This window comes from Oncorhynchus nerka, linkage group LG15 (genome assembly GCF_034236695.1).
Source record: "Oncorhynchus nerka isolate Pitt River linkage group LG15, Oner_Uvic_2.0, whole genome shotgun sequence".
Taxonomy (NCBI): domain Eukaryota; kingdom Metazoa; phylum Chordata; class Actinopteri; order Salmoniformes; family Salmonidae; genus Oncorhynchus; species Oncorhynchus nerka.
Genome location: NC_088410.1, coordinates 52,015,366 through 52,042,179, shown reverse-complemented (window position 1 = coordinate 52,042,179; position 26,814 = coordinate 52,015,366). Strand labels below are relative to the sequence as shown.

The 26,814-nt window shown below is 44.4% G+C and overlaps 1 protein-coding gene across 3 annotated transcripts in view; it reads right to left on the bottom strand.

Moving 5' to 3' along the window:
- Window positions 1–26,814, bottom strand: part of ptprt (protein tyrosine phosphatase receptor type T) — a 413,934-nt gene that overhangs the window by 256,760 nt on the left and 130,360 nt on the right. For all 3 annotated transcript variants that reach the window (XM_029682684.2, XM_065001673.1, XM_065001674.1), the window contains exons 3-6: window positions 14,539–14,810; window positions 5,768–5,849; window positions 2,569–2,684; window positions 1,631–1,805 (exon numbers count right to left, since the gene is read on the bottom strand). In XM_029682684.2, the coding sequence (XP_029538544.2) occupies window positions 1,631–1,805; window positions 2,569–2,684; window positions 5,768–5,849; window positions 14,539–14,810 (645 nt within the window). The remainder of the gene's footprint in view (window positions 1–1,630; window positions 1,806–2,568; window positions 2,685–5,767; window positions 5,850–14,538; window positions 14,811–26,814) is intronic.

The following is a 26,814-nucleotide window of genomic DNA, read 5'->3' as shown; positions in this document are numbered from 1 at the left end:
TAAAGCTTTGCAATATCATAACAGGGCCAGACCCCCCCCCCCCCCCCCGCAGGGCTCTCTCTTGTTTTATATCCGCAATGCCTTGGCACCTCAGAATTCCCCTGGCTTATGCCAGTGTCTTTGAACACCTGAGCTGCCAGCAGAGACAGCACAGAGACAAACCCTCCCTGGCACGCACACAAATGAGCGTGCACACACACACACACACACACACACACACACACACACAAGGGCCCAGGAGGAGTGCAATGATGAGGAGAGACAGATGGTGCTGATGGCTCCTGTTCTCAGCTCAACATCCAATCAAAAACAGCCAACACCAAACACATCTCTCTGCTAACAATCTAACCAAACACTCACTTAGCCCAGTTTGACTTTCACCATCTACCTTTAGTCTAACGTAGAAGCACTGGATCTTCTGCGTTTAAAAAAATAATGTTTATTCATTATGAAATTATGAAAAATATTAATAACATTCCACCCATGAGGCCACTAGGTCATTTGACTGTAGGAAAGGCTACTAGATTAATTCCTATCAATACATAACTGGAAGAACCTATTCACCTTATTTTCCAGCTCTAAATCACTTGACAATTAACATCACCCTTTTGCTTATCATAACTATCCAATTCCTACAGATTTCTTCAAAAGAAGGGGTAGGGGCAGTTATGGACTGAGACATTGTGACTGCTGATCCGTACAGACTAGTGGCTGAGAGGGTCACTTGTGCAGGTCATTAATCAGAACAATCAGCTAATCTACTCTCAAACACCAAGGACGCTAATTAAACACCATGGGTGAGACCAGTGGACACAGCAGCCAGCCTGGATTTGAGTAGCCTCCAGTCCAGCCGAGGTGCACCGATTCAGGCATGATGCACTACAAAGGCCCTTGGCTATAAGCCTGAAGGCCCGAGCCAAGAAGCCAGGTGCAGGAACAACTCAAGGTTAGGCGGAGTCTCCTCACTTCCAGATGCATCACAGTGGTGATTCGATGCCAGCTTCTGCTAGGCAGCGGCAGTTCGCCCCTTTCCACATACATATGGGCAGTGAGTGGGAATCAAAGCCCCACATTAGTGGGTAAATATCAGCATTAAAGGTTTGTTTGGATAGGCAAACCAGCCGGGGCAGGAACCGTCACGGGCTGAATTTAGACAAGAGGGGAGGAGTCCTCCCTTTCTGAGAAGAGAAGTGATGAGAAGAGGTGACAGTGCCCTACCAAGTATCTTATTTTTCTCAGAAGAGAGCGGAGACAGAGAGTGCCCACCAACCCTTCCAACAGTAACAAATGACCACCTAGCATTCTACGCTATTTGTGAAGCAAGCCTTGTTTTCCACTCCCTTAACCAATAAGTTTGCTTTGTTTATGTTCAAGGCGATGTTAGTGTGAATAAGTAAGTGGGAGAATGGGGAGACAGTTGAACATAACACTGCTGCTGCTGATGGTGGCTGAAATAGTGAGGGGTTGGCCGCTCGGATAATGACTGGAGGACCCCAGCGGAGTTTTGACCGACTGCTAATAGGCTGGTATTATCGTAGCCTAGCGTTAGCCTAGCCTAGCTGTTAGCCGCTAGCTTTTATCTGCTAGCTTTTATCCAGTAGCAGGTAAGCCGTTAGTATGTCAGCCATACCTTTGACGATGAGCTCAGCGTAGTTGGAAACCCCGGAGCCGCCATCGGAGCGGATGACGCAGCGGTAGCGGCTGGTGCTCCTCTGGGACGTATCCCCGACACTGACGGTGGCTGAGAAACGTCGGTGGTTCACCACCCGCGTCACCATGAGGGCTGTATCTTTACCGTTCCACTGCTGCAGAGAGATGGCCAGACAGACACTTGCTTACTAACACATGTGCACACAGTATTTCTCACATTGTTATGGTAAAAAAGGATGGTCATTCAAATCTGATAACCAAAGAAACTCACAGTATGGTTAATGTTTGTCAGATACCCTGCAACGTTTTCAGATACATTTCTGTGACTTTCCATTTCACAGCACTTTTCCTTGTGGTATCAACTCGACTATAACAATCTCCCAAAAAGTAATTTATTCGATCATGTCCTTAAGCCTTTTTTTTGCCCTGGGTACTACTTTCCATTACAAATGCCATTACTACAAGACACAAACATTTGCTAGTGAAGTACAGTGATGGCTGAGAGAGAGGCAGTCGTCCATATTAAAACAACACTTTCTACTCAGCGCACAGATTGTATGGATATCCCCATAGAGATTATACCATTACAGTGTGTGTGCAAGTACAGCAAGGAACTGGAACATACTGTATGTGTCCTTTCACAAGGGCGAGGTCACTCATAACACTGCAACAAAGATCAAATAAAATGCCCTGTGTATTCTACATCACTGATGAGGCCAAACCCGGATGACGCTGGTCCAATTGTGAGCCGCCCTATGGGTCTCCCAATCACGGCCGGTTGTGATACAGCCTTATTTCTCTAGCCCGATCACTCAGGCAGGGCTGCCGTCTGTTATTTTTCAAATTAATGATAATATCGTTAAAGTGAGAGGGACAAGCTGGATGACAACTATAGTGGAACGAAGGGGAGGGACTCACCTGTAGCCACAGTTGGTCGTGTTGGGACCACTTCCCCCCAGCAGTACACTGGAAGGTGGCGTTCTGGCCCACGTTCACCTCCACATTCTGCAGCCGCAGGAAGTGAGGTGCTTTCCCTACACGGGTCAAGAAACTGTGTCATATACTCAAATATTTTTTTAGGGTTGCCACAGGGCCATAAAAGCAGCATCGAGAATTGCTCCTGTACATTTTTGTAAATATTAGTCATATTTAGTTGTTTTTTATAGATTTTTTTATATATATACACAGTACCAGTCAATGGTTTGGGCACACCTACTCACACCTACTCAAGAGTTTTTCTTTATTTGTACTATTTTCTACATTGTAGAATAATAGTGAAGACATCAAAACTATGAAATAACACACATGGAATTAAGTAGTAACCAAAAAAGTGTTAAACAAATCAAAATATATTTTCTATTTGAGATTCTTCAAAGTGATCACATTTTGCCTTGCTTGTGCTTTGTACAATCTTGGCATTCTCTCAACCAGCTTCATGAGGTAATCACATGGAATGCATTTAAATTAACAGGTGTGCCTTGTTAAAAGTTAATTTGTAAAATGTATTTCCTCCTTAATGCATCTAAGAATGAACAAGGTTGGGGTAACAAGGAAGGGGTAGTATACACAAGCCCTATTTGGTAAAATACCAAGTCCATATTATAGCAAGTACAGCTCAAATAAGCAAAGAGAAACGACAGTCCATCATTACTTTAAGACATGTAGGTCAGTCAATACAGAACATTTCAAGAAGTTTCTTCAAGTGCTGTTGCAAAGACCATCAAGCGCTATGATGTAACTGGCTCTCATGACGACCACCATAGGAAAGGAAGACCCAGAGTTACAGTGGGGAGAACAAGTATTTGATACACTGCTGATTTTGCAGGTTTTCCTACTTACAAAGCATGTAGAGGTCTGTAATTTTTATCATAGGTACACTTCAACTGTGAGAGATGGAATCTAAAACAAAAATCCAGATGCTCAGTTTTTTGGCGGCATGAATCTTGTGAAAGCGGGAAAAATCCATAAATTAGCCACGTCATTGTATAAACCGCGAGGTTCAAAGCGTGGGAATAAAGTAGCGGCTTATAGTCCAGCAATTACGGTACTTGTTCTCCCCACTGTACCTCTGCTGCAGAGGATACGTTCATTCGAGTTACCAGCCTCAGAAATGGCAGCCCAAATAAATGCTTCATCGAGTAACAGACATCTCAACATCAACTGTTCAGAGGAAACCGCGTGAATCAGGCCTTCATGGTTGAATTGCTGCAAAGAAAACACTACTAAAGGACACCAAAAAGAAGAAAAACTTGCTTGGGCCAAGAAACATGTGCAATGGACATTATACCGGTGGAAATCTGTCTTTTGATCTGAAGAGTCCAAATGTGAGATTTTTAATTCCAACCACCGTGTCTTTGTGAGACGCAGAGTAGGTGAACGGATGATCGCTGCATGTGTGGTTTCCACCGTGAAGCATGGAGGAGGAGGTGTGATGTTGTGGGGGTGCTTCGCTGGTGCCACTGTCTGTTATTTATTTAAAATTCAATGCACACTTAACCAGAATGGCTACCACAGCATTCTGCAGCGATACGCCATCCCATCTGGTTTGTGCTTAGTGGGACTATCATTTGTTTTCAACAGGGCAATGATCCAAAACACCTCCAGGGTGGGTAAGGGCTATTCGACCAAGAAGGAGAGTGATGCATCAGATGATCTGGCCTCCACCATCACCTGACCTAATTGAGATGGTTTGGGATGAGTTGGTCCGCAGAGTGAAGGAAAAGCAGCCAACAAGTGCTCAGTATATCCTTCAAGACTGTTGGAAAAGCATTACAGGTTTAGCTAGTTGAGAGAATGCCACAAGTGTGGAAAGTTGCCAGCAAGGCAAAGGGTGTCTACTTGAAGAATCTGAAATATAAAATATATTTTGATTTGTTTAACACTTTTTTGGTTACTACATGATTCCATATGTGTTATTTCATAGTATTGACGTCTTCACTATTATTCTACAATTTAGAAAATAGTAAAAATAAAGAAAAACCTTGAATGAGTAGGTGGCTCCAAACTTTTGACAGGTACTGTATATGTTTTAAATAATGAACAGTGTATGTCATTACAATTGTCAAACCAGCACCACGTTTCAAAACTGTCAAAAAAGTCAGTTGGTTATGTGGTTGGTAGGGCTAGCTAACTGGCTAATAGCTGGTTAGCTGGATGTTTTGATTTGAAAGTGAGGTTGAGGATGAATGGAGAAGTCTGAAGTAAGAGCCAAGAAAGGACAACTGAGATGGCAGAGGACGAGTGCAGATGCTTGGGAGTACTACAAGCTACTTTGGACTCTGGCCAACGTGCAGTGAGCTATTCGCCGCCTCAATGGCTGCCGGGGCATCACCCAGGTGAGTGCTGCTTGTTGGTGGTGGTTGAGAAGCAGTTGGCTAGCTACCAGCTACAGAGACATGCATCAGCATATATGAACTCTTTGACTCTAACAATATCAAGTTTGACGTTCATGTGAATCATGCATTGAGGTCAAGGGGAAAGCTGAGTTACGTGCGGAATAAAGAATACAAATGCACGACATAAAAATCAGTGTTTTCCTTTTCGATTGAAAATCACTTCAGGTCATATTTTCTTCCCTAGAATTGCCGTCCCTCATCTGCTCAGTGCATTGAGGCTGCTCTGTGTGTCATTGAAATGGCATTGAGCTCAGCTGATTTCCTAATCTCATTTTCACCGTGCCTGGAAATAGTGTATTCATTGATATTTCAATACGAGAATATATCTTTACGTTAATATCCCCATTGAAGAAGAAGACAGACTAGATTATTTTAACCTCAAGACATTCCCTTCCTACTGTTATTTGAATTTGGCACAAGTAGCTATGTGCTCTGTCCTAATTCTTGGGGAAAACTCTAAGTCTGGGGACAGAGAGCTAGAAAGAAAGAAGAGGACACATGTCGAGGACACAGAGTGCCTTTGAGAAATCCAAAGATGTGAGGCAAAGAGGTCTGTCAGATATGAATGATGAAGGCCCTGACTTTGTAACTTATTCTGTGCTCCGCAATCTGTCTCGTCCTCCCTCCAACCCTCTCAGTCTGTGTCCCCACCCCAAACTACACACGCACGCGATTGTGAGACCAGATGATGCTCGGTGGGCTAGTCATGGCGGGTCACTTACGGCACGGGTGGGCCAATACTCGGACTTCGTCCACCGCGATGAACCCTGGATGGCCCTGTATGGATATGGCCTCGAATATCACCTACCACAAAGGGAGAGAGAAAGAGATATGTGGGGAGAGAAAGAGGAGAGAGTGAAAACACATTTTACACCATTTATGAGAAGAGCTCCTGCTTACAGCTAAGCATGTGTGTGTGTTTGTGCGTGTATGAGAAATATCTATTTCACACTATAGGGACAAACCGAACCGTACTGGTTCTGAAATGTTATTTTGACACACTTTCCAGCACGGTTCCAGCAACTATGTCGTATGCGTAAACAGGCCAGCTCAGTACCAATTGGCTTGTCTCAGCTCGGTTTGGCTCAGTGTAAAAAGGATAAGAGAGAGCTAAACAGCAGCCTCCTTTCACATGTATAGTAAGGTGTTTTACTCTTAACATGGGGTCCAAGGTTATGTAGCTTTTCTGATAATGGTCATTTTCTGATTATGACTTCAACTGTCCATCTAAACCTGGCGGATCCCTCCATTAGACCTGAAAGTCAAACTACAGCCCAGTCAAACCTACATTTCTATTCTCCCTCCCAGGATAATGGCTCTTACTCACAGGCTGAGCATGTCTGACTTCACAACTAAATGACCAGACTTTTACAAATGTTGCAATATGCTCTGTCACTCAGCCTGCTACATTATACATCAATCCCCTTCCTTCTTCCTCTCCTCCACATGTTCAGATGTCACTGCCTCTGTCTCAGCCTCTGTCAAACTGACCTGGCTGCCTTTGCCTCTTTCTCTGTCAGTCTGGCCTGGCTGCCATAGAAAAGCATCTTCTGACCCAGGAGGCCACAGGGTGAAGTGGAGTCATGAGCCTTGTAACCCGTGCAGTGCTCCTGTGACAGCTGGGATCCTTGTGGCACACAGTATGAGGAAGGAAGCGGCCCTCAATCAAAATGTCAAAGGGCTTGTCCGCCAGGAAAGTAAGCACCGCCCTAGAATGCCAACGATGTCTGGTTGCTCACTCATTTCAATTCCTCCTTCAGTGTTCAGCACATTCCCTGCCCCATTTTAGCATTCTCTGACATTAGTTATCCACTCCTGTATCTGCTCCTCTCAGGGTTCTCTGACATGAAGCGGTCAGGTCCTGTGCATTGTCAAGTGGTCAGCATTTAGCCAATTATCTTAAAATCTTAAGTGTTCTCTTTTGCCTTCTACTCTCTTCAGTCATTCTAAGTGTTTAGTGTGATGCCCCGGTGTCACCGCCTGGAATCTGCCTTCATTAAAATAATCAGTTGCATGGATAAAACGTTGCGGGAACATCTCTCTGTCTCCCCATGACATCGAGCAGCCATACCTGGCTGGCAAGAACAAAGTTTGGGACTGTAATCTTGACGCTTCTTCTTGAGATTCAGGGGAGGCTTTGATGAAGTGAATGTATGCAGGGCGGCAGACCAGCCTAATCCAAGGGTTTCTGCTTAGGCCGTTATTACCACCAGACAAGACTGTTTTTTTGCCTAGTTCTTTTGTTTCAGTACATTGTGGTACACTGTGTGAATTGGGGTGGTACATGGTGTGAATTCTCAACTGCCCCAACTGCTTTAGAGGGAGGGAAACAACAGGGAGGCTTTGAACAGAGGACATGTGAGGGTTTTGATTTCTTGGACGTCAATGGCAATTTTCAGATAAAGAACAAATGTGTGAAATGCAGAGAGAAATTCCAAACATACACACAGGTTATTTGTGTGTAACATCTTTACAGAAATAATGATGTTGTCATCTTATTAAAATGCCAAGACAGACACCTCTAAATTACCCATCATGCCTCAAATACCTTGTGGCGGGGGGGCGCACAAAAAAAAAGAGAACATTCCTTTTTGTAAAATTTGCCGCATCTGTTGTGCCATAATCACTTGTCTAATCAAACACACAGTGGGGTTTTTAGTCGTCGTCATACAACCACAGTCAGATTTTAAAATAAATACCGATCCTAATATTTAACAGAATAAATTAAAGTTAATGAACACCATTTACTGTCACGCCTACTCCTGCTTCCTCCATTCGGCGCTCGACGTTGCCGATCCACTAATCACCGGTCCAGGTAAACAACATTTCGCACACCTGGCAAACATCATTGCGCACACCTGCTCCCCATTGTTAAGCACACCTGGACTTCATCACCACCCTGGCCAGTGGTTCCTGGTCCCCCCCTGATGCCGTCCCCCGATTCCGCCTCCCCTGGACATCGAAGGAATCCTGACGTCGTGGGGGTCGGCTCCAGTACCTGGTGGACTGAGGTCCTGAGGAGCGGTCTTGGGTCCCAGTGGTGGACATCCTGGACCCCAACATCATCCGGGATTTCCATCTCCGCCATCTGGACCGGCCCGCTCCTCGCCCTCGGGGCCGTCCTCCTGGCCAACTTATTAAAACGCTACAACGGACGATGACCCATCATGCCTCAAATACCTTGTAGCAGGGGAGCGCACAATTAAAGAGAACATTCCTTTGTGTAAACTTTGCCACATCTGTGCCAAAGTCACTTGTCTAATCAAACACACAGTGGGTTTTAGTCGTCGACATACAACCACGCAGTCAGATGATTCTTCATATGTAACAGTATTAATTCAAGTCAATGAACGCCATTTACAGTAACGCCTACTCCTGTTCCCTCCATCCGGCGCTAGAAATCGCCAGTCTGCTACCCACCAGCCCTGGCAACCCACATTGCGCACACCTGGAAACCATCATTGCGCACATCTACTCCCCATCGTTAAGCACACCTGGACTTCATCACCACCCTGATTACTCTCCCTTCATCTAGCCCTCAGTAGCTTCAGTCATCGGGCAGTATTGGTTTTGGTTATGTTCAGTACACGTCCCCTGTTTTGTATTTTCTTCATGTTTCATTATTAAACTCACCTTCTGCACTTGCTTCCTGACTCCCTGCGTATACGTTACATTTACAGACTCTTCTCAGCTGCATTAATAAACAAACTGTCAACTATTTCAAGCAGGTTCATGAAATATGAAAAGCAGAAAAGGTTATGTGTGCCTTAGCCTAAGAACAAAGTAAATATTTAATTATAGCTAAGACAAAATGACCAAATATTCACATTAAAGTGAATATTTTAAATATTAGTCTTTCCACCTCACCAATGTCATTATGTAATACGTCACCCCGCTCCTCCGCTCTCTCCACTGGCTTCCAGTTGAAGCTCGCATCCGCTACAAGACCATGGTGCTTGCCTACAGAGCTGTGAGGGGAACGGCACCTCAGTACCTCCAGGCTCTGATCAGGCCCTACACCCAAACAAGGGCACTGCGTTCATCCACCTCTGGCCTGCTCGCCTCCCTACCACTGAGGAAGTACAGTTCCCGCGCAGCCCAGTCAAAACTGTTCGCTGCTCTGGCCCCCCAATGGTGGAACAAACTCCCTCACGACGCCAGGACAGCGGAGTCAATCACCACCTTCCAGAGACACCTGAAACCCCACCTCTTTCAGGAATACCTAGGATAGGATAAAGTCCTTCTCACCCCCCCCCCCCCTTAAAAGATTTAGATGCACTATTTAAAGTGGCTGTTCCACTGGATGTCTTAAGGTGAACGCACCAATTTGTAAGTCGCTCTGGATAAGAGCGTCTGCTAAATGACTTAAATGTAAATGTAAATGTAAAATAATTATAGCGAGTACTCAAGAAACTGAATTCCATTAACAGAGAAATTCATACATTTACTGTGTTTCATTTACACATAGAAAGAGATGGGGAGATAGAGGTTCAGTGAAGAGTGACGGGGCATGAATGGACATAAAGGGTTGTAATAGTGAGCGAGACGGGCTGAGAAATACAGTATATATCCAATGAACAAAAATATAAACGCAACATGTAAAGTATGTCCCCTATCCTCCAGGCCGGCTCGGTCCTCCCCTCCTGCTCCGTGGCTCGACGACTCATTGCGAGCTCACAGAACAGGGCTCCGGGCAGCCGAGCGGAAATGGAGGAAAACTCGCCTCCCTGCGGACCTGGCATCCTTTCACTCCCTCCTCTCTACATTTTCCTCTTCTGTCTCTGCTGCTAAAGCCACTTTCTACCACTCTAAAGTCCAAGCATCTGCCTCTAACCCTAGGAAGCTCTTTGCCACCTTCTCCTCCCTCCTGAATCCTCCTCCCCCCCCCTCCTCCCTCTCTGCAGATGACTTCGTCAACCATTTTGAAAAGAAGGTCGACGACATCCGATCCTCGTTTGCTAAGTCAAACGACACCGCTGGTTCTGCTCACACTGCCCTACCCTGTGCTCTGACCTCTTTCTCCCTCTCTCTCCAGATGAAATCTTGCGTCTTGTGACGGCCGGCCGCCCAACAACCTGCCCGCTTGACCCTATTCCCTCCTCTCTTCTCCAGACCATTTCCGGAGACCTTCTCCCTTACCTCACCTCGCTCATCAACTCATCCCTGACCGCTGGCTACGTCCCTTCTGTCTTCAAGAGAGCGAGAGTTGCACCCCTTCTGAAAAAAACCTACACTCGATCCCTCCGATGTCAACAACTACAGACCAGTATCCCTTCTTTCTTTTCTCTCCAAAACTCTTGAACGTGCCGTCCTTGGCCAGCTCTCCCGCTATCTCTCTCAGAATGACCTTCTTGATCCAAATCAGTCAGGTTTCAAGGCTAGTCATTCAACTGAGACTGCTCTTCTCTGTATCACGGAGGCCCTCCGCACTGCTAAAGCTAACTCTCTCTCCTCTGCTCTCATCCTTCTAGACCTATCGGCTGCCTTCGATACTGTGAACCATCAGATCCTCCTCTCCACCCTCTCCGAGTTGGGCATCTCCGGCGCGGCCCACGCTTGGATTGCGTCCTACCTGACAGATCGCTCCTACCAGGTGGCGTGGCGAGAATCTGTCTCCTCACCACGCGCTCTCACCACTGGCGTCCCCCAGGGCTCTGTTCTAGGCCCTCTCCTATTCTCGCTATACACCAAGTCACTTGGCTCTGTCATAACCTCACATGGTCTCTCCTATCATTGCTATGCAGACGACACACAATTAATCTTCTCCTTTCCCCCTTCTGATGACCAGGTGGCGAATCGCATCTCTGCATGTCTGGCAGACATATCAGTGTGGATGACGGATCACCACCTCAAGCTGAACCTCGGCAAGACGGAGCTGCTCTTCCTCCCGGGGAAGGACTGCCCGTTCCATGATCTCGCCATCACGGTTGACAACTCCATTGTGTCCTCCTCCCAGAGCGCTAAGAACCTTGGCGTGATCCTGGACAACACCCTGTCGTTCTCAACTAACATCAAGGCGGTGGCCCGTTCTTGTAGGTTCATGCTCTACAACATCCGCAGAGTAAGACCCTGCCTCACACAGGAAGCAGCGCAGGTCCTAATCCAGGCACTTGTCATCTCCCGTCTGGATTACTGCAACTCGCTGTTGGCTGGGCTCCCTGCCTGTGCCATTAAACCCCTACAACTCATCCAGAACGCCGCAGCCCGTCTGGTGTTCAACCTTCCCAAGTTCTCTCACGTCACCCCGCTCCTCCGCTCTCTCCACTGGCTTCCAGTTGAAGCTCGCATCCGCTACAAGACCATGGTGCTTGCCTACGGAGCTGTGAGGGGAACGGCACCTCAGTACCTCCAGGCTCTGATCAGGCCCTACACCCAAACAAGGGCACTGCGTTCATCCACCTCTGGCCTGCTCGCCTCCCTACCACTGAGGAAGTACAGTTCCCGCGCAGCCCAGTCAAAACTGTTCGCTGCTCTGGCCCCCCAATGGTGGAACAAACTCCCTCACGACGCCAGGACAGCGGAGTCAATCACCACCTTCCGGAGACACCTGAAACCCCACCTCTTTCAGGAATACCTAGGATAGGATAAAGTAATCTTTCTCACCCCCCTTAAAAGATTTAGATGCACTATTGTAAAGTGGCTGTTCCACTGGATGTCTTAAGGTGAACGCACCAATTTGTAAGTCGCTCTGGATAAGAGCGTCTGCTAAATGACTTAAATGTAAATGTAAATGTAAGTATATGTTTCATGAGCTGAAATAAAAGATCCCAGAAAATGTTCCAATTACACAAAAAGCTTATTTCTCTCAAATGTTGTAGGACAATTTGTTTTGCATCCCTGTTATTGAGCATTTCTCCATTGCCAAGATAATCCACAGGACAGGTGTGGCACATCAAGAAGCTGATTAAACAGCATGATCCTTACACAGGTGCACCTTGTGCTAGGCACTGTTAGGTTCTAAATAACAGAGTAAGAAACTGACGGACACTATAAAAGCTCCAACCAAGTTTAATCACCCAAAGGATCGAACAGACAAATACATATTTGGTAGTATATATACCCCAATTTCGGTGGAGTCTCCTTCTCTCTGAACATTACATATTTATTGCTAGGCAGGAAGTTAAGTGATGCGAGCAATAACCGGTTTCTTATCCCTTAACATGACCTGACCTCGGCCCTCCATTCCTCACTAAACCACATCTCTCCACTCTTATCAGTGCCTGCACACGTGATTGCCTTTCCTTTACTCAATACATTCCAAGCTTAATTGCCTCCCCCATATACATTCCTCCTACAGATAACCATTCACTTCTGGTGTAGAAACCAGCCTATGGCACTCAATATTTCAATAGGATACCTGATAATTAACAGTATTTCAAGTATAAAGTCAGAACTCATCAGCACAATAAAAGAGCACTCTAAAATGTGCAGTTTTGTCACAACAAAATGCCACAGATGTCTCAAGTTGAAGAAGCGTGAAATTGGCATGCTGACTGCAGGAATGTCCACCAGAGAATTGAATGTTAATTTCTCTACTGTTGGAGGCCAATGTCGTTTAGAGAATTTGGCAGCATGTCCAACAGGCCTCACAACCGCAGACCAAGTATATGGCGTCTTGTGGGTGAGAAGTTTACTGATGTCAACATTGTGAACAGAGTGCCTCATGGTGGCGGTGGGGTTATGGTAAGGGCAGGCATAAGCTACAGACAGCGAACACAATTGAATTTTATCGTTGGCAATTTCAACGCACAACATTATCGTGACAAGATCCTGAGACCCATATCTGTATTCCCAGTCATGTGAAATCCATATATTAAGGCCTAATGAATTTATTTCAATTGACTGATTTCCTAATATGAACTGTAATTCAGTAAAATCAATGAAATGGTTGCATGTTGCGTTTATATTTTTGTTCAATATTTTATATAGATCCTTGATGAAAATCTGCTCCAGAGCACTCAGGACCTGAGACTGGGGCGATGGTATGGTTCACCTTCCAACAGGTCAACAACCTCTCAAGTCTCTCAATGTCCTTGAGTGGCACTCAGGCCGGACTTGAACCCGATCTAACATCTCTTGAGACGTGAGAATAGCTGTGTAGCGACGCTCCCCATCCAACCTTACAGAGTTTGAGAGGATCTGCAGGAAACCACAAATACAGGTGTGTCAAGCTTGTAGCGTCATACCCAAGAAGACCCAACACAGCAATCGCTGCCAAAGGTGCTTCAACAAAGTACTGAGTAAAGCGTCTGAATACTTATCAGTTTATTTCCAAAAATGTTTGAAAACCTGTTTTTGCTTTGTCATTATGGGGTATTATGTGTAGATTGATGAGGGGGGAAAACTATTTATACTATACATTTTAGAATAAGGCTGTAACGTAACAAAATATGGAAAAAGTCAAGGGATCTGAATACTTTCCGAATGCACTGTATATAGAGAGAGAGATAGCAGAGAGAGAAAGAGAAAGAGAGAGAGAGAGTTGTGTGGGTACCAAAAACTATTTTTCCTCAAAGGTTATTTAACATGGTAATTTGCAGTGAGCGATGATTTGTCAAGATAAGTCTGTCTGAGGTGACTAAGCTCCCCACTCTGAAGTCCTTTTGGGGACCCATTTCAGCAAGGACCATTTCTGCAAAATTGGATGAAAGTTGGATGAAAGTTTGCCTCTGTGCGATGTAAAACCCCAGTAGATGAAAATTACCACATTGCTCATATTCAAGAGAGAGAACAAATTACTATCGCAATGTTTAGGTTTTACCTCTAAAACCTGGGTTGCATTTCAAATGACACCCTTTTCCCTATTCAGTGCATTACTTTTAATCAGGGAGCATAGGACTGATCAAAAGTTGTATACGGTGCTGTTGAGATTGGAGACTTGTTCATGAAGCAAAAAACTGTTTTAAAAAGGTTGGCAAATAGGCAGTAAAGAATGCTAGAGAAATAGATGAATAATTGTAATCAAATCAGAGCAATTAACGTGGTGATTCTCATCCGATTCAATTTCACCAATAACCCCATGGTGCGAGTAATCTAGTTACTGAAAAATTATTTGTAATTGAAGTTTAAGCAATTTCTTAACCTTATTTTGCTAACTTTAGGAAGACTGCAGATAAACCAATTGGGTTCCATCTGAACATTCGCGGTCGGTGGTCGAACTGTATCGCACAATGACAGGCAATATTAATATAAAAATATCATTTAAAAAAAATCATATTTCCAACAATAGGCCTACCACACAGCATACTGGTTCTGAACAGTGGCTTGAGCATTGCTATAGTTGGTGTGATAGCGGTGTAGTGAACATATCAAACCTATTGCATATGCACCAAATGGAAGAAAACAGACAAACATGGGGGAATTATTTGGACTTGTCCAACAAGAAACTATTTTGTTTTAATTGCAAACATTTAAAAAATGTTTTATGTTGTGTGCCTTAATGAAAACCACACAGATGTGGCAGTATGTGGTGACATTGAAGCTCTCCCCTCACCTGATAGGAGTTGGGCCAGAAGGTGCTGATTGCCAGCTCGGCCTTGACCCAGCCCTCTGTCACCGAGGCGGAGGCATTCCACACAGGGTTTCCCTGGGTGCCGCCGTTCACCTTGATGTAGACGTTGAGCACCCCGGGACTGGAGCCATCGCGGCTGGATAGAGAGTAGTGGAAGTCGATGCAGTGGGTGTCATTCTCCTTCAGGGTGGGTAGGAGCAGATGGGCCTTCTGCCCCGACGCCCGGCCCGAGCCGTTCACCACCATGAAAGAACCTATCAGGGACGAGAAAGAACCTGTTACTGTTGTCTACCAGACACGGGTTCAAATAGTATATGTTTTCTTTCAAATACACTCAACAAAAATATATACGCAACATACAACAATTTCTAAGATTTTGCTTCAGTCCCCAATGGCACCATATTCCATATAGAGTCACTACGTTTGACGAGAGCCCTATGTGCCCTGATAGAGAATAGGGTGTCATTTCAGACACAGCCCAGGTTTTAGAGGCAAAACCAAAACATTGCGATAGTAATGAGCAATGGAATATGAGCAATGTGGTAATTTTCATCTACTGGGGTTTTACATCACACAGAGGCAAACTTTGTGCACCACAACTTTCATCCATTTGGCTGAAATGGCTCTAAATTAGTATATTTCAGTCCTCGACCATCGCTGAAATGTGTCCCCAAAAGGACCTTAGAGTGAGGAGCTTAGTCACCTCAGCAATAATTCTCTGGCAAATCATCGCTCACTGCAAATTACCAGGTTAAATAAATAACTTTTGAGGAAAAATCATTTTAGGTACCCACACACCTCTCTCTCTCACTTACATAGTTCTCTTGCTCTCTCATACATTGAACAATTTCATTGATTTGACTGAATTACAGTTCATATTAGGAAATCAGTCAACAAATAAATAAATTAGGCCCTAATCTATGGAGTTCACAGCTGGGGAGGGGCACAGTCTTGAGTGGGCCTGGGAGGGCATAGGCCCACCCACATGGGATCCAGGCTCACCCACTGGAGCCAGGACCAGCCAATCAGAATGAGTTTTCCGCACAAAAGGGCTTTATTACAGACCGAAATACTCCTTATTACAGACAGCACCCCCCCCCCCCCCCCAGGAGATCCCGCAAGGTACATCAAATCAAATTTTATTGGTCACAGATGTTATTGCGAGTGTAGCGAAGTTCTTGTGCTTCTAGTTCCAACAGTGCAGCAATATCTAACAAGTAATCTAACAATTCCACAACAACCAAACACACAAATCTAAGTAGAGGGATGGAATAAGAATATGTACACATTAATATATGGAACAGCAATGACCGAGGGCATAGGCAAGAGCCAATAAATGGTATAAAATACAGTATAACATACGGGATGAGTAATACAAGATATGTAAACATTATTAAAGTGGCATTAATAAGGTGACTACTGATCCATTTGTTAGAGTGGCCAATGAGTTCGAGTCTGTATGTAGGCAGCAGCCTTTCTGTGTTAGTGATGGCTGTTTAACAGTCTGTCGGCCTTGAGATTGAAAAAAAGCTTCTGTCTCTCGGTCCCAGCTTTGATGCACCTATACTGACCTCGTCTTCAGGATGGTAGCGGGGTGAACAGGCAGTGGCTCGGGTGATTTTTGTCCTTGATGATCTTTTTGTCCTTCCTGTAACATCGGGTGCTGTAGGTGTCCTGGAGGACAGATAGTTTTCCCTCTGTGATGCGTTGTGCAGACCACACCACCCTCTGGAGAGGCCTGCGGTTGTGGGCAGTGCAGTTTCCGTACCAGGCGGTAATACGGATAAAAGTTTGTGAGGGTTTTAGGCGACAAGCCATATTTCTTCAGCATTCTGAGGTTGAAGAGGTGTTGTTGCACCTTCTTCACCACACCATCTGTGTGGGTGGACCATTTCAGTTTGTTTGTGGTGTGTACGCCAAGGAACTTTCCACCTTCTCCACTGCTGTCCCGTTGATGTGGATAGGGGGGTGCTCCCTCTTCTTTTTCCTGAAGTCCATGATCATCTCCTTTGTTTTGTTGACATTGAATGAGAAGTTGTTTTCCTGACCCCACACTCCGAGTGCCCTCGCCTCCTACCTATAGGCTGTCTTGTCGTTGTTGGTGATCAAGCCTACTACTGTTGTGTTGTCTGCAAACATGGCCACGCAGTCGTGGGTGAAAAGGGAGTACATGAGGGTGTGAGCATTGATCTTTGTGGGGCCACAGTGTTGAGGATCAGTGAAGAGGATATATTTTTTCCTACCTTCACCACCTGCTGGCGGCCTGTCAGGAAGTCCAGGACCAAATTGAGCAGGGCGGGGCTGAGACCCAGGACCTCAAGCTTAATGATGAGATTTGAGGGTACTATGGTGTTGAATGCTGAGCTGTAGTCAATGAACAGGTATTCCTCTTGTCGAGATTGGTTAGGGAAGTGTGCAGTGTGATGAAGATTGCATCGTCTGCAGATCTATTGGGGCATTAAGTAAATTGAAGTGGGTCTAGGGTGACCGGTAAGGTGGAGGTGATATGATCCTTTAGTTCAGTTACCTTTGCATTCTTGTGTACAGGAACAATGGTGGCCATCTTGAAGCATGTGGGGACAGCAGACTGGGATAGGGAGAGATGGAATATGTCTGTAAACACACCAGCCAGATGGTCTGCGCATGTGTCTGGGCCAGCAGCCTTGCGAGGGTTAACACGTTTAAATGTTTTACTCACGTCGGCCACGGAGGAGGAGAGCCCACAGTCCATGGTAGCGGGCTACGTCGGTTGCACTGTATTGTCCTCAAAGCAGGCAAGTGAAGTGGCTGTTTTATTTTGTAGTCTGTGATTGCCTTTAAACCCTGGCACATACGTCTCGTGTCTGAGCTGTTGAATTGCGACTCCACTTTGTCTCTATACCTACATTTCGATTATTTGATTGCCTTGCGGAGGGAATAACTACACTGTTTATATTCAGCCATATTCCTGATCACCTTTCCATGGTTAAATGCGGTGGTTCGCGCTTTCAGTTTTGCGCGAATGATACCCTCTACCCACGGTTTGTGGTTAGGTTAGGTTTTAATAATCACAGTGGGAACAACATCTCCTATGCACGTCCTTATAAACTCACTCACCGAAAGAGCGTGTAAATCTATATTAATTACTCTGAGGCTACCCGGAACATGTCCCCGTCAAAACAACCTTGAAGTGTGGATTCCGATTGGTCAGACCAGCGTTGAAGTCTTTGTCACGGGTACATCCTGTTTGAGTTCCTGCCTATATGATGGGAGAAGCAAAATGGAGTCGGGGTCAGATTTGCCGAAAGGGGGGCAGGGGAGGGCCTTGTACGCATTGCAGAAGTTAGAGTAGCAGTGATCCAGTGCTTTGCCAGCCCGGGTGTTACAATCAATATGCTGCTAGAATTTAGGTAGCCTTGTTCTCAAATTAGCTTTGTTAAAATCCCCAGCTACAATAAATGCATCCTCAATATATATGGTTTCCAGTTTGCATAAAGTCCATTGAAGTTCCTTGAGGGCCATCGTGGTATCGGCTTGAGGGGGGATATACATGGCTGTGACAATAACTGACGAGAATTCTCTTGGTAGATAATATGGTCGGCATTTGATTGTGAGGAATTTTAGGTCAGGTGAACAAAAGGATTTGCATTCCTGTATGCTGTTACAATTACACCATGAGTCGTTAATCATGAAACATACACCCCCGCCCTTCTTCTTCCAGGAGAGATGTTTATTACTGTCGGCGTGTCGCACAGAGTCATATCCCCAGCATATCCCCAGAGAGCCATGTTTCCGTGACACAGAGTATGTTACAATCCTTGCCCTAATTTCGTTTACTTTGTTATCTAGAGACTGGACATTAGCGAGTAATATACTCGGAAGCGGTGGGTGGTGTGCGCGCCTCCGAAGTCTGACCAGAAGCCCGCTCTGTCTACCTCTTTTGTGGCGACGTTGTTTTCGGTCAGCCTCTGCAATCAGTTCGAATGCCTTGGGTGGTTCGAACAAAGGATCCGCTTCGGGAAAGTCGTATTCCTGGTCGTAGGTCTGGTGAGTTGACGTCACTCTGATATCCAATAGTTCTTCCCGTATGTAATAACACTTAAGATTTTCTGGGCTAACAATGTTTGAAATAATATATAAAAAAGACTAAATACTGCAATGTTTCCTAAGGACTAGAAGCGATATGGCCCTCTCTGTTGCCGCCATCTGGATAATGATCATGCTGTTTAAGCTTCTTGATATGACACACCTGTCAGGTGGGTGGATTATCTTGACAAAGGATACACTGCTCACTAACATGGATGTCAACAAATGTGTGCACAAATTTGAGAGAAATAATAATTTTGTGCATATGGGACATTTCTGTGATCTTTTATTCAAACGCTAAAAAGTATTTGAAAGAAAACATACTATTTCAACCCAGACCCATCAAGTCTCAGGAATGTCTGAGGAACTATTGCGACAGTGAACTACTGTACTTTTATTATACAATATTGTTGGAATCTGCAAGGAGAGAAGAGAAAGACAAAGCAGAGTGATGGATCCAAAGTAAAGGTAGTGTAAAATGTGTGTGGTTCAGACAGAAAGAGAGACGAATAGGTGTGAGAGGACGTGCTGCTGGAATAACAAAGAATATATTGAAGCGACAGACATTCTCAGGGACGTTGCTTTGATAACTGAACACCAAGCCAGGGACAAGTCAAGGTTCTGGATCGAGTGCCTTCCAATTGATCAGCTAATCTGAGGTAAAACAACACCAAAGAAATTTGTTTCTGTTTGGAAACACACATTCAGAGCCCACATACTGTCCCCCCCCCCCAAAAAAAAAATGTTTTAGACTATCTCTAACCTTTTATTACCGTTTTATAGATTGGTATGTGGGTTTTATAGCTTGCCTCACATTTGGCAGTAGGTGGGCAAAAATATCTGGGAGGTTTCTGGCACAAGGCAAGTGGCCTAAATCATAAAGGCTTTTGTCCATAATGTACCAACTTACATGAGAGAGTAGCAATTATAGGATTAGGTTCCGTTTTTAGAAAAACTGTCTTCGGACAACATAATTTCCCTCTAAATTCATAAAAAGTGTAGATTAACTCAGTAAATTATTCCATGAAAGGAATTATTTAATTTAGCTTGAATACTTGACCCAGACAATTACCTGATTCTAACTGATACACTTATCCCTTCAAACAACTAGCATGTTAGCACAGCACGCTAGCAGCCAGGGCAGCTCCCCTTGAAACCATAATGGATTCCCTGACACAAATGAGAACTTAAATGTGTCAGTGGAGATCAAATGAGAAGGTAAAATGATGACATCCTCTTTCCAGGTAAATTTCATCTGCCACATTATAACTCACCAGTGACACATGCTGTCTGCTAATGTGAATAGGGTCATAGAATGGCATGTGGAATCAGACGATTCATCACAAAATGATGTTAAGCATATCAATGGGCTATGCAAAGACATCAATCATCACAACTTTGGGTCCAGAATAGGGCAAATCAATTCAGAGTGGTGAACCAATATAGTGGAGACCCTAACTAGGCCATGGCTAATGAACTAGGCTGATTACATTTCTCATTCGCCTCAGCCACCGCCATTTTACATCAGCACTCTCACCAACTTCATCTTGCCAACACACACACACTCTCACAGATACACACATTTTTACTCACACACACTATACACACCCACCGCCTCCCTCCAGCTTCAACACACAGCCAATATCTGCTTTGTGTGTTAACCAGGCCCACATAACCTCTAGAAGTGTCTACCTGACGAGTACTGGGGTGTTACATTTCATCACAAGTTTCACACCTTGTACAGGCACCATGGGGTCATATGGAGAGCAATTCAATTACCATGAAACACATGACAATCTTCTAAAGTGACATATTTTGCTGACATGACATGGTATTTTGACATGTAGGCCTACATCACACCCCAAACAGCCACACATCAAGTACAGAATATGGCATTTTTATTGTGATCCATTCCTGGAAAAATAGTCTGTTTGCGGTGCTCCTCGGCCCACCTTCTCCCATACACACTGAAATTAAACATTATATATATATATATATATATATATATATATATATATATATATATATATATATATATATGGTTGAACTCGGAAGTTTACATACAGTACACTTAGGTTGGAGTCATTAAAACTCGTTTTTCAACCACTCCACAAATTTCTTGTTAACAAACTATAGTTTTGGTAAATTGGTTTGGACATCTACTGTGTGCACAACAAGTAATTTTTCCAACAATTGTTTACAGACAGATTATTTCACTTATAATTCACTGTATCAAAATTCCAGTGGGTCAGAAGTTTACATACACTAACTTGACTGTGCTTTAAACAGCTTTGAAAATTCAAAAAAATGATGTCATGGCTTTTAAAGCTTCTGATAGGCTAATTGACATCATTTGAGTCAATTGGAGGTGTACCTGTGGATGTATTTGAAGGCCTACCTTTAAACTCAGTGCTTCTTTGCTTGACATAATCTAAAATCTAAAAGAAATCAGCCAAAACCTCAGAAAAAATATTGTAAACCTCCACAAGTCTGGTTCATCATTGGGAACAATTTCCAAATACCTGAAGGTACCACGTTCATCTGTACAAACAATAGTACACAAGTATAAACACCACGAGACCACACAGCTGTCATACCGCTCAGGAAGGAGACACGTTCTGTCTCCTAGAGATGAATGTACATTGGTGTGAAAAGTGCAAATCAATCCTAGAAAAACAGCAAAGGACCTTGTGAAGATGCTGGAGGAAACAGGTACAAAAGTAGCTATATCAACATAACCTGAAAGGCCGCTTAGCAAGGAAAAAGCCACTGCTTCAAAACCGAAATGAAAAAAATCAGGCTAGAGTTTAGAACTGCACATGGGGACAAGGATCGTACTTTTTGGAGAAACGTCCTCTTGTTTGATGAAACAAAAATAGAACTGTTTGGCCATAATGATCATCGTTATGTTTGTAGGAAAAGGGGGAGGCTTGCAAGCCAAAGAACACCATCCCAACTGTGAAGCACGGTGGTGAGAGCATTATTTTGTCGGGGTGCACATCACAAAATAGGAAGAAAAACATGAAGGATAATTATGTGGATATATTGAAGCAACATCTCAAGACATCAGTCAGGAAATTAAAGCTTGGTCGCAAATGGGTCTTCCAAATGGACAATGACCACTAGCATACTTCCAAGTTGTGGCAAAATGGCTTAAGGACCACAAAGTCAAGGTATCAAATCAAATCAAATGGTATTTGTCACATACACATGGTTAGCAGATGTTAATGCGAGTGTAGCGAAATGCTTGTGCTTCTAGTTCCGACAATGCAGTAATAACCAACAAGTAATCTAACTAACAATTCCAAAACTACTGTCTTATACACAGTGTAAGGGGATAAAGAATATGTACATAAAGATATATGAATGAGTGATGGTACAGAGCAGCATAGGCAAGATACAGTAGATGGTATCGAGTACAGTATATACATATGAGATGAGTATGTAAACAAAGTGGCATAGTTAAAGTGGCTAGTGATACATGTATTACATAAGGATGCAGTAGATGATATAGAGTACAGTATATACGTATGCATATGAGATGAATAATGTAGGGTATGTAACATTATATTAGGTAGCATTGTTTAAAGTGGCTAGTGATATATTTTACATAATTTCCCATCAATTCCCATTATTAAAGTGGCTGGAGTTGAGTCAGTGTCAGTGTGTTGGCAGCAGCCACTCAATGTTAGTGGTGGCTGTTTAACAGTCTGATGGCCTTGAGATAGAAGCTGTTTTTCAATCTCTCGGTCCCAGCTTTGATGCACCTGTACTGACCTCGCCTTCTGGATGATAGCGGGGTGAACAGGCAGTGGCTCGGGTGGTTGTTGTCCTTGATGATCTTTATGGCCTTCCTGTGACATCGGGTGGTGTAGGTGTCCTGGAGGGCAGGTAGTTTGCCCCCGGTGATGCGTTGTGCAGACCTCACTACCCTCTGGAGAGCCTTACGGTTGTGGGCGGAGCAGTTGCCGTACCAGGCGGTGATACAGCCCGCCAGGATGCTCTCGATTGTGCATCTGTAGAAGTTTGTGAGTGCTTTTGGTGACAAGCCGAATTTCTTCAGCCTCCTGAGGTTGAAAAGGCGCTGCTGGGCCTTCTTCACGATGCTGTCTGTGTGAGTGGACCAATTCAGTTTGTCTGTGATGTGTATGCCGAGGAACTTAAAACTTACTACCCTCTCCACTACTGTTCCATCGATGTGGATAGGGGGGTGTTCCCTCTGCTGTTTCCTGAAGTCCACAATCATCTCCTTAGTTTTGTTGACGTTGAGTGTGAGGTTATTTTCCTGACACCACACTCCGAGGGCCCTCACCTCCTCCCTGTAGGCCGTCTCGTCGTTGTTGGTAATCAAGCCTACCACTGTTGTGTCGTCCGCAAACTTGATGATTGAGTTGGAGGCGTGCGTGGCCACGCAGTCGTGGGTGAACAGGGAGTACAGGAGACGGCTCAGAACGCACCCCTGTGGGGCCCCAGTGTTGAGGATCAGCGGGGTGGAGATGTTGTTGCCTACCCTCACCACCTGGGGTGGCCCGTCAGGAAGTCCAGTACCCAGTTGCACAGGGCGGGGTCGAGACCCAGGGTCTCGAGCTTGATGACGAGCTTGGAGGGTACTATGGTGTTGAATGCCGAGCTGTAGTCGATGAACAGCATTCTCACATAGGTATTCCTCTTGTCCAGATGGGTTAGGGCAGTGTGCAGTGTGGTTGAGATTGCATCGTCTGTGGACCTATTTGGGCGGTAAGCAAATTGGAGTGGGTCTAGGCTGTCAGGTAGGGTGGAGGTGATATGGTCCTTGACTAGTCTCTCAAAGCACTTCATGATGACGGAAGTGAGTGCTACGGGGCGGTAGTCGTTTAGCTCAGTTACCTTAGCTTTCTTGGGAACAGGAACAATGGTGGCCCTTTTGAAGCATGTGGGAACAGCAGACTGGTATAGGGATTGATTGAATATGTCCGTAAACACACCGGCCAGCTGGTCTGCGCATGCTCTGAGGGCGCGGCTGGGGATGCGGTCTGGGCCTGCAGCCTTGCGAGGGTTAACACGTTTAAATGTTTTACTCACCTCGGCTGCAGTGAAGGAGAGTCCGTGCAGGCCGTGTCAGTGGCACTGTATTGTCCTCAAAGCGGGCAAAAAAGTTATTTAGTCTGCCTGGGAGCAAGACATCCTGGTCCGTGACTGGGCTGGTTTTCTTATTGTAGTCCGTGATTGACTGTAGACCCTGCCACATACCTCATGTGTCTGAGCCGTTGAATTGAGATTCTACTTTGTCTCTATACTGACGCTTAGCTTGTTTGATAGCCTTGCGGAGGGTATAGCTGCACTGTTTGTATTCGGTCATGTTACCAGTCACCTTGCCCTGATTAAAAGCAGTGGTTCGCGCTTTCAGTTTCACGCGAATGCTGCCATCAATCCACGGTTTCTGATTAGGGAATGGTTTAATCGTTGCTATGGGAACGACATCTTCAACGCAGGTCCTAATGAACTCGCACACCGAATCAGCGTATTCGTCAATGTTGTTATCTGACGCAATGTAAGCAATAACATGTAAAAAAACAAAAAACTGCATAGTTTCCTAGGAACGCGAAGCGAGGTGGCCATCTCTAATTAGGGCCATAACAAGAGTTATGTTAACAACAAGTTAACAACAAGTTTTCATAACAATCGGAAATCGGTATTTTTGGGCGTCGATTATAGCTTTATTTAACTAGGCAAGTCAGTTAAGAACACATTCTTATTTTCAATGACAGCCTAGGTGGGTTAACTGCCTTGTTCAGGGGCAGAACGACAGATTTTCACCTTGTCAGCTCATCACAAAGCCCACAAAGCCAATCACAAAGACCTAATTCCTATAGAAGATTTGTGGGCAGAACTGAAAAAGCGTGCGCGAGCAAGGAGGCCTACAAACCTGACTCAGTTACACCAGCTCCGTCAGGAGGAATGGGCCAAAATTCACCCAACTTATTGTGGGAAGCTTGTGGAAGGCAACCCGAAACGTTTAACCCAAGTTAAACAATTTAAGGGCAATGCTACCAAATACTAATTGAGTGTATTCCCACTGGGAATGTGATGAAAAAAACAAAAGCCGAATTAAATCATTCTCTCTACTATTATTCTGACAGTACACATTCTTAAAATAAAGTGGTGATCTTAACTGACCTAAAACAGGGAATTTTTACTAGGATTAAATGTCAGGAATTGTGAAAAACTGAGTTTAAATTTATTTGGCTAAGGTGTATGTAAACTTCTGACTTCAACTGTAAATATAGATATATAGCTTTTGTGAAGTATTCATACCCCTTGACTTTTTCCACAATTTGTTATGTTACGGCCTTATTCTAAAATGTATGAAATTGTTTTCCCCCTCATCAAATCTACACACAATACCCCATAATGACAAAGTAAAAAACTTTTTTGCTAATTTATAAAACATGAAAATGAAACCATAAAAATTGAAATATCATATTTACATAATAATGCAGACCCTTTACTCAGTACTTTGTTGAAGCACCTTTGGCAGCGATTACAACCTTGAGTCTTGGGTATGACGCTACATAAGCTTGGCACACCTGTATTTGGGAAGTTTCTCCCATTCTTCTATGCAGACGATTTTAAACTCTGTCAGGTTGGATGGGGAGTGCTGCTGCACAACTATTTTCAGGTCTCTCCAGAGATGTTAGATCGGGTTCAATTCCAGGCTCTGGCTGGGCCACTCAAGGACATTCAGAGACTTGTCCTGAAGCCACTCCTTTATCGTCTTGACTGTCTGCTTCGGGTCCTTTTCCTGTTGGAAGGTGAACCTTCGCACCAGTCTGAGGTCCTGTGGACTCTCGAGCAGGTTTTTACCAAGGATCTTTCTGTACTTTGCTCTATTAATCTTTCCCTCGATCCTGACTAGTCTCCCAGTCCCTGCTGCTAAAGAACATCCCCACAGCATGAGGCTGCCACTACCATCCTTCACCGTAGGGATGGTGCCAGGGTTCCTATAGATGTGACGCTTGGCATTCAGGTAAAATAGTTCAATTTTGGTTCATCAGACCAGAGAATCTTGTTTCTAATGGTCTGAGAGTTTTTAGGTGCCTATTTGCACACTCCAAGCGGGCTATCATGTGCATTTTACTGAAGAGTGGCTTCAGTCTGGCCTGATTCGTGGAGTGCTGCAGAGATGTTTGTCCTTCTGGAAGGTTCTCCCATCACATTTATATAATGTGCCTTATGTAAATGTGAGAGGAACTCTGGAGCTCTGTCAGAGTGACCATTGGGTTGGTCACCTCCCTGACCAAGGCCCTTCTCCCCCGGTTGCTCAGTTTGGCTGGGCGGCCATCTCTAGGAAGAGTCTTGGTGGTTCCAAACTTCTTCCATTTAAGTATAATGGAGGCCATTGTGTTCTTGGGGACTTTGAATATTGCAGAAATATCTGTGCCACGACACAATTCTGTCTCGGAGCTCTAAGGACAATTACTTCGACCTCATGGCTTCGTTTTTCCTCTGACATGCACTGTCAACTTTGGAAATTATTTTGACAAGTGTGTGCCTTTCCAAATCAATTGAATTAACCATAGGTGGACTCCAACCAAGTTGTAGAAACATCTCAAAGAAAATCAATGGAAACAGGATGCACCTGAGCTCAACTTCGTCTCTCTAGACAAAGGGTCTGAATACTTATATAAATAAGGTATTTATGTTTTGTTTTTTATAAAATGTTGCACACATTTCTAAAAACCTGTTTTCTCTTTGTCATTATGGGCTATTGTGTGTGTATTGCTGAATTAAAAAAAATAATGAATCCATTTTAGAATAAGGCTGTAACGTAACAAAATGTGGAAAAAGACAAAGGGTCTAAATACCTTCCCAAGGCACTGTATGTATGTTTTAGAAAATACTTTTCTGTCAACTTAAATGACTAAAATCTATAAAGTATGTAGAAAAGAGCTATATAAACTACATTACCAAAAGTATTTGGACACTTACTTGTCAAACATCTCATTCCAAAATCATGGGAATTAATATGGAATTGGTCCCCTCTTTGCTGTTATAACAGCCTCCCCTATTCTGGAAATGCTTTCAAAGATGTTGGAACATTGCTGTGGGGATTTGCTACCATTCAGCCACAAGAGCATTAGTGAGGTCGGGCACTGATGTTGGGCGATTAGGCCTGGCTCCAATTCATCCCAAAGGTGTTCGATGAGGTTGAGG